Below are 17,298 nucleotides of genomic sequence, written 5' to 3' on the forward strand. Positions count from 1 at the left end.
GTAGATAAATAGGTACCGCTCCAGCGGGAAGGTAAACGGTGTTTCCGTGCACTGCTCTGGTTCACCAGAAGCGGCTTAGTCATGCTGGCCACATGACCCGGAAGCTGTCTGTGGACAAACGCTGGCTCCTTCGGCCCATAGAGCAAGATGAGTGCCACAACCCCAGAGTCGGTCACGACTGGACCTTATGGTCAGGGGTACCTTTATACTAGTCTAGAGATGGAAAGAAGACTCTCTACCAGAGAGGAATGGCAAACTAAGCTGTCAGATTATGCTGAAATGGCAAAACTGACCAGAAAGCTCAGGAACCGTGAAGACAAAATCTTCAAGAAAGAATGGGGGAAATTTATAATTTATTTCAGAGATCACTGTAAGCAGATGAAAACATTAGCAGGATTTTAATCTCCCTTGTAATGTAACAAACTCTCTGGATAATAGGGATAGATAGAAAATATAGATTTGATATAATATGCAGTTGAAAGTGTTGGCATTAGGACCCACAGAGGAGATGGGGGGAGGTCTCGAGATTTGGAGAAATCTCTGTATATGGAAGTGTATTTGGTTTCGTTATGAATTTATATTTGAAAACGATTAAAAGAACAAAACACTTCCCTATGCGGGGCTGCCTTCAGATGAGCCAAATGTGCAGTGTCTGCTTGCCCTCCGAAAAAAAGCTTGTCTTTGCAACTTGAGGGGGCCCAAGCAATGCAAAATTAAATGAAGATGATAATAATCCACAAAGATTTGCTTTGCATTTGGAAAGACCCAAGTCCAACTTCCTGGTTCTGAAACCTTGAGAGCCACTGGCCATCAGCATGACAGTGCAGAGCTAGGTAGAGCCAAAGGTGTTAGGCAGCTTCCTCTGTTCTGCGGCCCGCAGGAACACAGCTGGAAGCGTGCACGAGATGACTTTATTTTATTTTTATTTTTTCCATGGAGGAGAGGCCTAACAATTTTATTTATTTATTAACATTCTTATATTACACTGGTAAACGTCGTCACATTACATTACAGAGCTTATTATAATATATTTTCCAACATGTATACCAAGATGATATACACACTTTATATACCTAAAAAGAAAGAAAAGAAAAACAAAGAAAATCCCCCCCCCATTATATACGTACCAATTTGATTGATGTTGGAGAGAGACTGAGTTGAGAAATAAGATGAAGAGCACGTATTGTATTAGATAAAATGTAAAAGAAATATACAATAATATGAGTACATTCATTTGTAAAAAAAGGAATATACAACGGGATAGACAGGAAGTCCAATGTGCACGAGATGACTTTAAAGTGTCTATCAGAATTCAGGCTGAGGGACTGGTAGGAGACGCAGGGAGCCTGATGAGTGTGAAGCTCCTTTTATGCCTTGCGACTTGCCCTGCTTCCTTCAGGACGGCCTGTGTGCCTAGTGGCTACTGCCTCTGCTGGATAATGCAGAGACTTCTGCATTTGCTTCTCTCGTTGTCCTTCCTGCCACCTGCATGCAAAGGGTGCCTCGCTTCTCTTTTGTCCACCTCTGAATGCTCAGCCACCGGCTCAAAGTTTGCGTTCTCTCTCCCTTCCTCTTGCAGAACATGAGCACGACCCGCACACAGTCTTGAGTTTCTCCAGGCGATGTTTAGGAAGGCGGAAGAGCGCAGACGGAAGGAAACTCAGCCCGCTTGCGTCGCCCCGCTCCGAAGCTTGCGTCTGCCTGTGTGTGTGTGATCTCCATTCAACGCGAGGCTATTCCCTTCTCGATTTCCATAAGCTGATCATCTGCCTGTTGCGTATCAGACTCAACACGATGGTGTTTCTTTGGGGTGGGGTGGGGAATAGGGGGGATACACAAGAGAAGAAGGGAAGGAGAAGGAACAAACTTTAGAATGCAAAACGGAGGTTCATGAAGTTGGTTGCTTTCCCCCACCACTTTTTGAGATTTTGGTAGACTAAAGTGTCGTCCTCTGCAGCCTCCTTGTGTCCCCTGAGTTGTTTTATTATTATTATTATTATTATTATTATTTCTAAAGTGACACAGTTGCCTTGCAGAGAAGAAAGAAGAAGAAAATCTGGCCACTGTGCTGCTTTCTCAGCCTTTGTAAATAAACGGATGTTGGTTCTTGGGGTCTGTGTGGAGAAGGGAGGGCATGGGGAGCATAAAAGCACCTTTTGCGACACCTGCATGTCTGCTTTTAATTTTGCCACTTTGCACGTCTCTCCCTCTCTCTCCTTTTTTTACAGCTACAATAACAAAGCACACACCCACCCGCCGGATATCAGAGAGGGATTTAAGGATAGTTCTGTTGTTCTTTTGCAGCCGGTTCTGAAGCCACTTGCTGGCACCGTAGCCACTGGCTTTGTTAGGGTGGCCGAGTGTGATTTTTAACAGAGTGGGAAAGACTTAGGAGTGCAAGACTTTACAAGCCACACTTAGGATTAGCGGCACAGGGGTAAGCAACCTGGCGCCAGCTAGATGTTGCGGGACTACAACTCTAATCATCCCTGCCCTTTGCCTTTGTTTGCCTGGGCTGGTGGGAGTTGTAGTCTGGCAACATCCCGATGGCTGCCCGTGGAGTGGGAGAGCGAGCAGTTACCCTGTAGGAATAAAGGGGGCAGGTCAATTTCAGAAAGGTGGCTCAGCAATGCCTGCAGTGCCTACTTTGGCCCACGACAAAATCCATGTGTGTTTGTGTGTGATCTTTAAAAAAAATTAAGAGCTGCTCTTGGTTGAGAAGTTTTACTGGGGGCGTCTGTAGCATGCAAGGTGGGTTCTACGTGTGTGCAAGCCGTTGAAAAGACTCCTGCTTTTTTGCATTTTGAAAAAGCATTGGGTGGTTTTGAGCATTAGTCATGCACCTGTTGGAACGAACGGACATGACTTGACTTCTGCCCATTTCAGTGTGGCTAACCTGGAATAAAACCCCATTTTCTCCCTTTGAGTGTGTGGGTTCTCCTATTGCTTCTCCTATCCCCTCAGCCCCTTCTGCTAGGATTTTATCCTTTATCAGAGAAGAGTGGCTTTATTTTGCACATAGCAAGTGGTATGTTTTTTCCCTTCCCTTCCTGCCCCAACTAGGTGTGGTTTGCATTTACCTACGCCTTGCATAGTGAGGAAAAACACTTTTACGCAAACTCGTCTTTCGCTTGGTTTTATATAGCATGAATTGGAAAAAAAATTTGACAGGATTCCTTTGCTTACGAGAAGGAAATCCTGGAACAAACTTAAATTATTCCTGTTTTCAGGAATTTTGAGTGAAAGAGGGAACATGTGGACCTTGCCTGTGTGTGTCCTTGTTGTGTGTGTGTGTGTGTGTGTGTCACACTTGTGATAGTTACAGGTTGATTGGGGAAGGTGATTGAAAACCACACCAACAACTCATTCTCTTGATTGTGTTTTTCCTTTGATACTTGAATTTATATTTTTATCGTTTTTTTAATAGCAAAGTGCTATTTATTTATTTAAGGGAAGTTGCAGAGCTGAGAGGAGGTTCCCCCCCACCTGGACTTGTGTGATGTTGATTCTGTATATATGTACGTAGCTGGGTTTTTGAGGGGGTTTTTTTTGCCTGAGATGAAACAGTTTCAGCTTATAAAACGAGGTCTGCCTTTTGGAAATTTGTATATTTTGCAGCTGCTGGACCAATTAAAAATCTTGAAATAGAAGCCTGCTGGTGTGTTGTCTTTTGTTTCCTTGTTTGATATTGGTAGCAGTGGTTTTGTTGTGATCTCTGAAACAACTGAGAGCCTGCACCCAATCTCTGTTTAAATCCCTTTCCTGGCCCTCTCTAATTTTATACAGTGGTATCTCGGGTTAAGAACTTAATTCATTCTGGAGGTCCGTTCTTAACCCGAAACTGTTCTTAACCTGAGGTACCATTTTAGCTAATGGGGCCTGCCGCACCGCCGCTATGCGATTTCTCACCCTGAAGCAAAGTTCTTAACCCGAGGTACTACTTCCAGGTTAGCGGAGTCTGTAACTTGAAGCGTTTGTAACCAGAAGTGTTTGTAACCTGAGGTACCACTGTATTCATTCAAAGAACTCAGTTATCTTTTTTTAATCCTCACAACAACCCTGTGAGGTAGGTTGGACAGAGAGGGAGGCGAAGGAACACCTGGTAAGGCCCATGGCTCAATGAGGATTTGAATTTGGGTCTCCTCAGTCCACATCCAACACTAATCATTGCTCCACACTGGTTTTCAGTGTATTCTGTTTGGGGTCAGACTAGATGCCCTTTGGTGTTCTCTTCCAGTTCTGTGAGCTTGAGCACTCTCTGCCTTTGCAGCTCTTGCTCAGATGCACCTTTCTTCCCCCATCCTTTTCAGTGGTCCATTCCCTCTCCAAACCCTCCTTTCCTTCTCCTTTCCTTTTCCCCATGGGTTCTGTTTGTTCCCTGCCCTTCAGTTTGCTGCCAGGGCAAATATGAATAGCAAGTGCTGTGAAATGCGAAGATCAGGCTTCACCAGATTACACAACCAAAGGAATGGACTGAACGTCCAAAACCCGATCAGATACAGGGCACAGAGAGATTTGGCCAAGGTGCAATGGCTCAAATGCGCGTTCCAATTTTATTTCAGCTGCTTGGGGGGAAACCAGGTATAATTTCTATGCCGCTGCTTAGAACATACAAAAAGGCAATGCTAAGTGTCTCTGGCCTATTTTGAAAGGGGGGGGGGTAATGAGATAAGAGCTGTTTGTCTGCAGCTCAGTTACTAAATTCTTCCACTGCACAAAAGGTGATTCAGTGATATTTTAATCCTCAAATAGGCCCATCTTTGTTATCGATATGGCTGCCTTATTATGAAAGTTGGGCTTCAAATGTTCTGTCTGGCTTACAATAACAGCTTTCAATATTTTGCTTTATTCCTGCTGAGACTCCCTCTGAAATAGAGAATATTGACTTTGGGTGCATCCTAGAGTATGTTCTGTGCGTGGGGTGAGGGTCGTGCCTATTGAGCGCAGATGTTGTCCCACACAGCCTCAATATGCACCCATAAAAACATTAGAAGAGCCTGCAGGATCAGGCCCATGTTCCCTCTAGTCCAGCATCCTGTTCTCACAGGGGCCAGCCAGATAACTCTGGGAAACCAGCAAGCAAGATTCGAACACAAGCCCTCGCCCCTCCTGCGGTTTCCAGCAACTGGTATTCAGAAGCACTGTATAGCCATTGTGGCTAGCAGCCACTGACAGCCCTCTCCTCCATTAATTTGTGCCATCTTCTTTGAAAACCATCAAGGTTGGTGTCCACCACTGTTTACTGTGGCAAGGAGTTCCACTGCTTAACTCTACACTGTGAAGGAGTACCCAGCATGCTCGCTTGCAACAGCTCATCGCAAGAGAGGGATAGAATAGCAGTATTAACAGTTTGGAGAGCTGGGTCCAAGCTAACAGTGAATTTCAGTAGGGGCAAATGTCAGGTTCTGCACTTAGGGATAACCAGCTTCACAAATATAAGATGGGGGCCACCTGGCTTACTGGCAGTACATGTGAAAAGGATCTAGGGGTCTTGGTGGACCGCAAGCTTAACATGAGTCAACTCCCAGAAGAAAATAGCTTTTGTTTCTTTTCAGTTTGCAGGCAATAAAATAAAATTTTGGAGAGATTAATTCGTTCACGTGCAGCATCTGTTGAGTTGGGAACCAAAGTTGCATGGCTCCTTTGCTTGTTCCAGGAATTGGGGGGGGGGGAGAGGCCACTGAGAGCCTGATAAGCCACACCCACTAGCAACCTGAGCTCAGGTGATCTCTTTCATACATGCAGGTGTGAGTCAGTAACTACCAGTATATTACAACTGAGGGCTCCATCTCATTGGTAACTTGCACGCCCGATAGCAACTTTCCCCAAACTGGTTCTTTCCAGATGTTTGTTACGACGACTCCCATTCCCATCATCTGTGACCATTGTCCATGCTGGCTGGATCTTATGGGAGTTGTAGTCCCAAAATCTGGATCACATTAGATTGGGATTTCTGTGATTGTGGCAGGGGTCAGCAAGCTAGATGAATGATAGTCTTGCTGAAGACCCTCTGTGATGAGCTATGTCAGGGATGGCCAACTCCTAAGAGACTGATCTACTCAGAATAAAAAACGGGGGTTCAGATCATAGTTGTTGAGTTTTTTTTAGGGAAAGTCCTGGTTTTTTAGGGGTTCAAGGCAGCAATGGGGGGTGGGCCCGATTGTATTTTTATCTGAGGAAAGGGAACCAGCGATTGACCGCAATCAATTTGATTCCCTCCCCCTCTTCTTTTTTCCTTTATCCTTCTGTGATGGAACTCCCATTTGGGGACTTCCCTGGCTTTTTTCTGGCCCATGTAGGACCAGTCTGGAAAGTTAGCCTTGGTGAAGACTTGATGCTTTCATCCCCCCAAAAGTTTTTGATTTGAGTTTCCATTGAAATGAGGCTGCATTTTAATGTTTTGATGTATTTTAATCTTGTTTTTAAGTTGCATTTCAATCAATTTGTTTTTATATCGGGTGTTAGCTGCCCTGAGCCCAGTCTTGGCTGGGGAGGGCGGGGTTATAAATTTATTATTATTATTATTATTATTATTATTATTATTATTATTATTATTATTATTATTAACTGGGGATCTCCAGTAGATCGTGATTGACTTGTTGGACATCCCTGAGGTATGTAATCCAAGCTCCATGAAGAAGGCCAGTTTGGGAAGTCTGATTGAGGCCAATATATATGGGGGTTCATGTGAGCCAGCCTCTTTGTGATGGCTACATTACAATGGGTTCTGGCCCACTTTGCATTGCCTGTGGCCTGAAATGTGTTTGTTCCCATCATCCTTTCGATAGCCCTCTTCCCCAAACCTGACATTCCAGAACAAAAGAAGGAAAATCCTGCTCATCCACACACACACACATCCCTGCTTTCTCTCAGGCGCTGTTGAGCCATGGATTTATGTAACACGAAGATCAGCTGCTTTTTGGGTACAGAGGGAGGAGCAGAGGATGACATTTGGTAACCCTCGTCTGGGGTCAATGGCATAGGATAAATTCAATCTGTTGGGTTAAAAGATAACGACAGGGATGGAGCTGGGTCATGTGTCCTGTTTCACAGAGGGAAGCCCTCTGTTTGAAAGTCTCCCCTACACAGAGCCTGCAGGATCAGGCCCAAAGCTCATCTAGTCCACCAATCTCGGTACTATTCAACTATATTTTCCACAGAGGTGGAGCCATGGAAATCAATGAGCATAACGTTGTTGTTGTTGTGACTGAATTTGTATACAATGGTGCCCCGCAAGACGAACGCCTCGCAAGACGGAAAACCCGCTAGACGAAAGGGTTTTCCGTTTTGGAGGCGCTTCGCTAAATGAATTTCTCAATGGGGTTGCTTCGCAAGACGAAAAAATATTGCGAGTTCCCGTGGTTTTTCCCCACTTCCCCCCCTTTTCCTAAGCTGCTAAGCCGCTTAACAGCTGATCTCTAAAAGCCGCTAGACCGCTAATAGCGCTAATCTGCTAAGCTGTCAATGGGCTTGCTTCGCAAGACGAAAAAACCGCTAGACAAAGGAATGGATTCTTTTCGTCTTGCGAGGCACCACTGTACCACCCTATACCGGCAGGTCTCAGTGCGGTTCACAGGATAAAAGCAGGATATAAAACCACAAAATACATAATCAAAACAAAAACAAATCAATAACCCCCCCTCGCCCAAAAGCAACTGTTCAGAAAATACTTCTAGAAGTAATAAACGTCATAAATCTGGAAGGAAAACTGAGGAAGGCTGTAATCAAAATACAAGATTAAAATACAAAAAGTTTTGTTGTATTTCTACAAGACTTTCACAGACTTGAAAAGTGTAACATAATACATATTTCATGTAGTATATGACTTAAGCCATATTGAACAGCAGATCCACTGAAATCAATGGATTTAATTTAGTCATGATTAGTTGTGTTCATTAATTCCAATGGGTCTACTCTGAGTAACTGAGTTGCACACGACCCTCTGGTCTCACAGTGACCAACCAGATGCCATTGAGAAACCTGCCAACACAGAAATGCTCTCCTCATTTGAGATTCCCAGGAACTAGAATTCAGAGGCACTGGTTTGCATTCAAAGTAAGGCCAACTAACTCATCCCACCTGTGCAAGGATTTAAGCTTGTGCAATGCTCCTCTCCTCGCACACACCCTAAATCTGAATAAGATAAGATAAAACTTTATTCAGATTAGCCAATGGCCATAGCAGCAGTAAAACATTACAGTATATGCAGAAAAGGAAATTTTATATAAGAGGACAATTTAAAGTCCTGAATCAGCCGTCAGTTAGTGGCCCTTAGTCTGATTGCCCCTGCTTTGAACCTAGCAACCTTTGCTGTTGTCTGCTCATTTTGATCTGATAGAAGAAAGGACATGGTGGCAGTGGTTGAGCGCCCTGGGATGGTTAGTACGAGTCGGGCGATGATCTCGTTCCTCAGGTCTTTGTAGAGAGTACAAGACAGGAGGACATGTGCCGCTGTTTCAGTGCTATGGTTTTCCCAGTAGTGATGTATGGAAGTGAGAGCTGGACCATAAAGAAGGCTGATTGCCAAAGAATGGATGCTTTTGAATTCTGGTGCTGGAGGAGACTCTTGAGAGTCCCATGGACTGCAAGAAGATCAAACCTATCCATTCTGAAGGAAATCAGCCCTGAGTGCTCACTGGAAGGACAGATCCTGAAGCTGAGGCTCCAATACTTTGGCTACCTCATGAGAAGAGAAGACTCCCTTGAAAAGACCCTGATGTTGGGAAAGATGGAGGGCACAAGGAGAAGGGGACGACAGAGGACGAGATGGTTGGACAGTGTTCTCAACGCTACCAGCATGAGTTTGACCAAACTGCGGGAGGCAGTGGAAGACAGGAGTGCCTGGCGTGCTGTGGTCCATGGGGTCACGAAGAGTCGGACATGACTAAATGACTAAACAACAACCAGACGAATGTGGAGAGGCCCAAACACCAGCCCCATTTTGTAAGCCTGAGGGAAAGTGTCTCATGCTAAGAGTCCTTAGAAGTTCTCTCGCTTGCTGTTCGCAGCCAGCCAGCAGGGAGGATCATAATGTTGATGTGATCTTCCTGAACCTCTCTCTATAAGGGAATTTGTAAATGGCAAATCGTTTGTGACAGTCCCTTGTGGCTCCTATCTGACTTCCCTGTCTCCTCTGCCCTCCCTTTTGGAAACCGGATTACATAATGTCATCACGACAAGACTTCTCAGACTTCTAAAACCTTGCTCTTAAAGATGGCTTGCTTTTGTGGAAACAACTGTTATAGGAATTTTAAGGTCATGTGTGTGTATATATATACATATACATATACATATACATATACATATACATATACATATACATATACATATACATATACATATACATATACATATACATATACATATACATATACATATATATATATATATATATATATATATATGATGTTCATAAATGTACCAAGCAAATACATATAAATATGTAAACCACATGTCTGAAACCCACAGAAAAGTCCTGAAACCATTTTCTCTCTTCCAAATTGACCTCAAATATTTCTCTGCAAGGTCGAAGGAAATGGGAAATTTCCCCATTGTCTCTATGCTCACAAATCCTGTCTCAAGGGCACATTTAAGATATGAATAGGGAGAGCCTGTGACCTGGATTCAGGAGTTGAGTAGTTATCATAACAAAAGAGTGGCCAGGATGCCCAGGTAATCCAATCTAGTAACCTAGCAGACAAGAGAAAAAACAAGGCACACAGATTTCTGTTGTAGTCAGCCCCTTCTCTGGTGTACGTATGATGTATCTGGGTGGTGGTCTTGGGCTACACCCCTTCTGTGATGTATGTATGATGTTTCTGGGGGTGGTCTTGAGCTACAGGGTGGGCAATTTCAAAGTCTATATACAGTAAGGGATCTATATGAGTGCTCACTGGAAGGACAGATCCTGAAGCTGAGGCTCCAATACTTTGGCCACCTTATGAGAAGAGAAGACTCCCTGGAAAAGACCCTGATGTTGGGAAAGATGGAGGGCACTAGGAGAAGGGGACGACAGAGAACAAGATGGTTGGATAGTGTTCTCGAAGCTACCAGCATGAGTCTGACCAAACTACGGGAGGCAGTGGAGGACAGGAGTGCCTGGTGTGCTCTGGTCCAGGGGGTCACGAAGAGTCGGACGTGACTAAACGACTAAACAACAACAACATATAAGGGATTGCACACCTTTGTCCAGGGTCCTCCTCTGCTCTCCTGTGTGTGTGTGTGGGGGGGGAACACCCTGTTGCAACAGCTTTAATAAAGATCAGGCTTATAGCCGCTTTGCCTTCGTATATCCTGGTCTGATCTCTGTTCATTTCCTGACCAGTTTGAGCCTTAAAAGGTACGCTCTCTCCAAAGGTCCAGTCTTCCTTAAGAAGCTGAATCCTTTGATGACACCCCTCAATATTCTTATTTCACAACTTATTTCACCACTCAAGAGTTTTCCAACAGGAAAGTCAATACCAGAGAGAGCTGAGAAATGATAAAATGGAATTAATATTAGGAGGCACGGGGATTATATCACCCCCCCCCCATATTGGGAAATATTTGCTGTTGTACCTGCAGTTAGAGAAAGGGAGTATACATATAGGAAACAAACAAAATAACCAAACAGATAAAGAAATTCTATCCAGGTTTATTTCAGAATGAGATATGTTTCTGAATGATTATTCACAGAGTTAAAGAATTATATCTCAATAACATAAAAAGGAGCAGAATTCTATAGTTGAAATAACAGATTTACCAATAGTATTGTACGATCTGGATGAATTTTGTGTAAATGTTGAAAAGTTTTCATTATAATGGATAAACTGTATCTTTTACGTTGTAATTTTTTTTAAAGCAGTTGTTGCTTAGGTGTAGCTACCCCTATTGCTTTGCTTTGCTCCTGTGCCTTTACCAATAATTTGATCCGCAGGCATTAATCAAGGATAACATCGCCTCCATGCTTTGAGAGTGTGGTTTAGTGGTTAGAGCAATGGAACAAGGTCTGGGAGAGCAGGATTCAAATCCCCACTCGGCCTTGAAGCTCACAGGGTGACCTTGGGCCAGTCACTGCCTCTCAGCCTACCTCGCAAGGCTGTTGGGTGGATTCAGTGAGGAGGTGGGGGGAGAACCCTGTATGCCACCTTGAGCTTGAAGCAAAAAGGTAGGAGACAAACGTAAAAAATAGATATAAGTAAATAAAAGGCATCTTCCAATTTCTTCCTAGTGGAAGGGTCAGAATATGGATTGCTCATTTCAGTACACATAATATTTGGCAGTTTAGAAAGAGAGTTGAAGCCCGTTCAACCCATTGGTCGATTTGTGGGAGGGCGTTTTTAAGTGTGTGTTTTTAGCTATGCTCCCTCAGTCATTTTTAAAGCTTTTGAGCAATCTGTAAAAGGTAAAGGTAAAGGGACCCCTGACCATTAGGTCCAATCACGTATGACTCTGGGGTTGCGGCGCTCATCTCGCTTTATTGGCCGAGGGAGCTGGCATGCAGCTTCCAGGTCATGTGGCCAGCATGACTAAGCCGCTTCTGGCGAACCAGAGCAGCGCATGGAAACGCCGTTTACCTTCCCGCCGGAGCGGTAGCTATTTATCTACTTGCACTTTGACGTGCTTTCAAACTGCTAGGTTGGCAGGAGCAGGGACCGAGCAACTGGAGCTCACCCCATCGCGGGGATTCGAACTGCCAACCTTCTGATCAGCAAGTCCTAGGCTCTGTGGTTTAACCCACAGTGCCACCCACGTCCCATATGTATGCTGCATGCTGGTGCAAAAGCTAGTTCCTGGTTAAATCCCTCTGGTCAGGCACCTAATAGGTAAAGGACTCCTGGACGGTTAAGTCCAGTCCATGGCGACTATGGGGTTGCAGTGCTCATCTTACTTGCAAGGCCAAGGGAGCTGGCGTTTGTCCACAGACAGCTTTCCAGGTCACGTGGCCAGCAGGACTAAACCGCTTCTGGTGCAATGGAACACCATGACAGAAACCAGAGCACATGGAAACACTGTTTACCTTCCCGCCGGAGTGGTACCTATTTATCTACTTGCACTGGTGTGCTTTCGAACTGCTAGGTTGGCAGGAGCTGGGACAGAGCAATGGGAGCTCACCCCATCGCAGGGATTCGAACTGCCAGCCTTCTGATCAGCAAGCCCAAGAGGCTCAGTGGTTTAGACCACAGCGCCACCCACATCCCACAGGAGGGGTCTTGCAGGCATGTAAGTTAGCAAACTCTAATTGCACAGGGGTGTATTTTTTCGCCTGGAAAATAAATTGGGCAACAAGCTGTGGGGTGGGGCGGGGTGAGAAGGCAAATGAAGTTTGTCGCTTTCCCTGAAAATCTGCCATGCATGTTGAAAGGATCTAGAAAGCAATATGTTGTCAGAGGGCACCTCCAGGCCATCACTAACCTGCAGCAAGCCAGGAAGGGGTTAAGGATGCTCAGCCAACCTTACTGGACCAGAGAAGATGGATGTGGGTAGAGTCTGTGCTGTGTTGCCATGGTGACCGACTGAAGCAATGGCCAATGAGGATGACTCTTGAGGCCTGCTTGGAGGCAGGCTGCTGGGTTTTCATAGGATCTCAGAAAAGATCAGGAGATGAGCTGCTGATGTGGAAAGGAGGAGGAGGGGGAAGAGAGGAGTAGTTTCCTCAGAGAAAGAAGAGGAGAAGGTTAGATGAGAGCAGTGCAGGCCCAAGACATTTTGCTACTTGAGATTGTGCCCCACCCCCTTCCATCCCATCATATGCAGAAGCCGGCTGGGCTGGTTGCTGGATCTTACTTCAATAGAAAATAGAAAAGGCTGTGGATGCAGGGCTGCTTGAAATCTCTTTCTCTCTTTTTGGGGGGAATGCTTTATTGATTGAAAACTTTAGAAGAGAATTGTACAACAGATATTATAGACAAAATGAAAAATACGAAATAAACGGTTCTTCATTCTTTAACTAATGCATGCTTTGCACATCCATTTGTGATCAGATTTCCCAGGACCTCCAATCTTCCCCTTGCATTCCCGAATTAAAGTCCTAAAATACACTCTTAAACTTTGCTTTCTCCATATTATTTGACTTACTATAAATTTTATTTTATACAATTATCCTATTTACACACCGAAGCTCAATCAAAGCCTGCCAACGAATTGATCTTTTGACAATGTTCTTTTACATAAACTCTGTATACATGCCATTCTCTGGAAAAAAATTCATCTGTAACGTCTCTTAGTCCTGCTGATAATCTCACCAGTTTGGCATACTCTCTTATTTTATTTTGTCTGATTTAGATGGGTATCCTCTCCCTTCCAACCTTTTGCGATTAGAATTCTGGCAACGACTGTAATGTACATAAAGACTCTCCTGTATTTTTTTTTGAGACTTCATTTCCCAAAATTCCTGGCAGGAAAGCTTCAGGTGTTTTTTTTAAGGAAAGAAGCATTTAAACATTTCTTAAGCTCATTGTAAATCATTTCCCAAAATTGTCTGATCTTTTTACAGTTCCACCACATGTGGGTTGCTTGAAATCTCTGGAGTGCTGCTGCCTTGGCTGAAGGTGGATTGTGAATGCCTAGAATCATAGAATCATAGAGTTGGAAGAGACCACAAGGGCCATCGAGTCCAACCCCCTGCCAAGCAGGAAACACCATCAGAGCAATCCTGACATATGGTTGTCAAGCCTCTGCTTAAAGACCTCCAAAGAAGGAGACTCTACCACACTCCTTGGCAGCAAATTCCACTGGCGAACAGCTCTTACTGTCAGGAAGTTCTTCCTAATGTTTAGGTGGAATCTTCTTTCTTGTAGTTTGGATCCATTGCTCCGTGTCCGCTTCTCTGGAGCAGCAGAAAACAACCTTTCTCCCTCCTCTATGTGACATCCTTTTATATATTTGAACATGGCTATCATATCACCCCTTAACCTCCTCTTCTCCAGGCTAAACATGCCCAGCTCCCTTAGCCGTTCCTCATAAGGCATCGTTTCCAGGCCTTTGACCATTTTGGTTGCCCTCCTCTGGACACGTTCCAGTTTGTCAGTGTCCTTCTTGAACTGTGGTGCCCAGAACTGGACACAGTACTCCAGGTGAGGTCTGACCAGAGCAGAATACAGTGGCACTATTACTTCCCTTGATCTAGATGCTATACTCCTATTGATGCAGCCCAGAATTGCATTGGCTTTTTTAGCTGCCGCGTCACACTCTTGGCTCATGTCAAGTTTGCGGTCAACCAAGACTCCTAGATCCTTTTCACATGTACTGCTCTCAAGCCAGGTGTCAGCCATCTTGTATTTGTGCCTCTCCTTTTTTTTGCCCAAGTGCAATACTTTACATTTCTCCCTGTTAAAATTCATCTTGTTTGTTTTGGCCCAGTTCTCTAATCTGTCAAGGTCGTTTTGAAGTGTGATCCTGTCCTCTGGGGTGTTAGCCACCCCTCCCAGTTTGGTGTCATCTGCAAATTTGATCAGGATGCCCTTGAGCCCATCATCCAAGTCGTTGATAAAGATGTTGAATAAGACCGGGCCCAAGACAGAACCCTGTGGCACCCCACTAGTCACTCTTCTCCAGGATGAATAGGAACCATTGATGAGCACCCTTTGGGTTCGGTCAGACAGCCAGTTACAAATCCACTGAGTGGTAGCATAGTCAAGTCTGCATTTTACCAGCTTCTTTACAAGAATATCATGGGGCACCTTGTCAAATGCCTTGCTGAAATCAAGGTAGGCTACATCCACTGCGTTCCCTTCATCTACCAGGCTTGTAATTCTGTCAAAAAACGAGATCAGGTTAGTCTGACATGACTTATTTTTCAGAAATCCATGCTGACTATTGGTGATCACAGTATTCCTTTCTAGGTGCTCACAGACTGTTTGCTTAATGATCTGCTCCAGAATCTTCCCTGGTATTGATGTCAGACTGACTGGGCGGTAATTATTTGGGTCCTCTTTTTTCCCCTTTTTGAAAATAGGGACAACATTTGCCCTCCTCCAGTCTGCCGGGACTTCGCCTGTTCTCCAGGAATTCTCAAAGATGACTGCCTAGTCTCATTTTATTCCCCTTCATCCAGGCAGAGTTCCCCTCCAACTATTGCTGCCCCACAGTCTATTCTCCCTAAATCCAGAGGGTCCCTAGGCTTTGAAAATTTCAAACAGGAGAGATGCATCGATTGCACAGAGACTCCAAGTGGATGCAAAGCCCACTGCACGTGAGTTAACTTTTTGGGTCTAGCTATGATACAAAAATGTCTTGAACCAAACATTCAAAGAAGAATCTGAAGCCTTTCTCCATTCCTGGACCATTGTCAGTTGAGCAGCAACAAACAAGTAAATTATAAGAGATTTATAAAGTTAACATTCATAGCTTCAAATATTGGTAATAGACACAGCTGGAACCTATGTATAAAACAAGCCAAGTGAAATAAAATTCAGAAATACATTGCTACACTGCCCATTAGTTTCTGGGCCCAATCCAAAGTGCTGGTTTTGACCTATGAAGCCTTAAATGGCTCAGGACCCCCAATACTGCAAAGACCACCTCTCTCTATATGAACTTAACTGAGATCATATTCTGAGACCCTTCTTTGTGTGCCTCTTCTGTGAGAGGTCTGGAGGGTGGCAACATGAGAAAGGGCCTTCTTTGCAGTGGCTCCTCAAATGCACACTGCACAGATGAGCTAGGAAGCTTCTTAACATGAGTGCACAGACAACATAAACCTTATCTGTGTACATTTAAGGGTAACTTTGATATGTGCTGTGTGTGTGTGCCTTTAATTATAAATAAAATATTATGGACAAATGTGCGAGAGTAACAAGGAAGAGCCTGCGATTCTCTTGCTTGGGTTTTGCAGAATTGTTGTTGTTTAGTCGTTTAGTCGTGTCCAACTCTTCGTGACCCCCTGGACCAGAGCACGCCAGGCACTCCTGTCTTCCACTGCCTTCTTCCACTGCCTCCCGCAGTTTGGTCAAACTCATGTTCGTAGCTTCGAGAACACTGCCCAACCATCTCGTCCTCTGTCGTCCCCTTCTCCTTGTGCCCTCCATCTTTCCCAACTTCAGGATCTTTTCCAGGGAGTCTTCTCTTCTCATAAGGTGGCCAAAGTATTGGAGCCTCAGCTTCAGGATCTGTCCTTTCATTTTTTTTTTATAAGATATTTATTAAAGTTTTCAAGAATAATACAATATAAAAACAAAAAGAAAAGAAACAACAAAAATACAAAAATACAAAAATAAAAACAATTAAAAACACATAGAATTTCCATTCAATTATTTTCTTTTAACTTATTTTCCAGACCTCCTCATACCTCCCTTTCTTATATTCCAATTCAAATTATTAGTTCAGCAAATCCTCATCATTAGTTTTTACTTATTTTAAGACCTTATTTTCCATGTCTCTTAAGCATTACAGCTGGAAATCACTTAATTTCTATCCAACATCATTCTAACATTCATTAATTTTACAATATTTCCGCAAATAGTCTTTAAACTTCTTGCAGTCTTCTTCCGCCGACTCTTCTCCCTGCTCTCGGATTCTGCCGGTCATTTCTGCCAGTCCCATATAGTCTATCATCTTCATCTGCCATTCTCAGGATCTGTCCTTCCAGTGAGCACTCAGGGATGATTTCCTTCAGAATGGATGGGTTTGAGCTTCTTGCTGTCCATGGGACTCTCAAGAGTCTCCTCCAGCACCATAATTCAAAAGCATCCATTCTTTGGCGATCAGCCTTCTTTATGGTCCAGCTCTCACTTCCATACATCACTACTGGGAAAACCATAGCTTTAACTATACAGACCTTTGTTGGCAATGTGATGTATGTCTCTTTTGCAGAATTAGGATTTCTTTAAAAAAATAATGGCCGAAAATGCACAGTGGATGCAAAGCCTGCTGAAATATCTTAATAAAACCAGAGTTTTACTGTATTTCTGAGAGTGTTGTGGCTGAAAGCATCAGGTGAAACTTTGGAGAGTTTCTTACCACAACGTCTCTGCTTCAGCTGTATCTCTGTGATTTCTCCAAGCTCTAGGAGACACAACAATATTGTCATGGAATGTCTTCATCAAGATATTTCCTCGGTTTGGGGTGTGTCGTCTGTGGGAAACATTTTAATTCTTTAACGCAAAGCCAGAAGCACGCTATCCTCTAGTTGTTTGGCCTTCATGTTTTTCTACATTGTGATCGAATCAAAGCTGAGCCTGTAGAGACTTGGCACCTTCTCTTTCGGAAGCAACTTGCCCTAGAAATAAACAGGCATGGCACCCATGAGGTAAGCTGAGGCAATCGCCTCAGGCAGCAGGGGCCACCTGGGGCAGCAGATCCCTATGTGATCTTTCTCCC

General features: G+C 44.1%; 1 protein-coding gene and 1 long non-coding RNA gene across 12 annotated transcripts in view; one reads left to right on the forward strand and one right to left on the reverse strand.

Moving 5' to 3' along the window:
- The window catches only part of PFKFB3 (6-phosphofructo-2-kinase/fructose-2,6-biphosphatase 3), a 77,071-nt gene extending 73,421 nt beyond the window's left edge, over window positions 1-3,650 (forward strand). For all 8 annotated transcript variants that reach the window (XM_081879898.1, XM_081879892.1, XM_081879893.1 and 5 more), the window contains one exon: window positions 1,580-3,650. In XM_081879898.1, the coding sequence (XP_081736024.1) occupies window positions 1,580-1,586 (7 nt within the window). In that variant the 3' untranslated portion in view covers window positions 1,587-3,650. The remainder of the gene's footprint in view (window positions 1-1,579) is intronic.
- The window catches only part of LOC309352028, a 215,669-nt gene that overhangs the window by 95,470 nt on the left and 102,901 nt on the right, over window positions 1-17,298 (reverse strand). The gene's annotated exons all lie outside the window — the stretch shown is intronic.

The sequence above is a fragment of the Podarcis erhardii genome (genome assembly GCF_964252035.2).
Source record: "Podarcis erhardii genome assembly, chromosome: 10".
Classification (NCBI taxonomy): domain Eukaryota; kingdom Metazoa; phylum Chordata; class Lepidosauria; order Squamata; family Lacertidae; genus Podarcis; species Podarcis erhardii.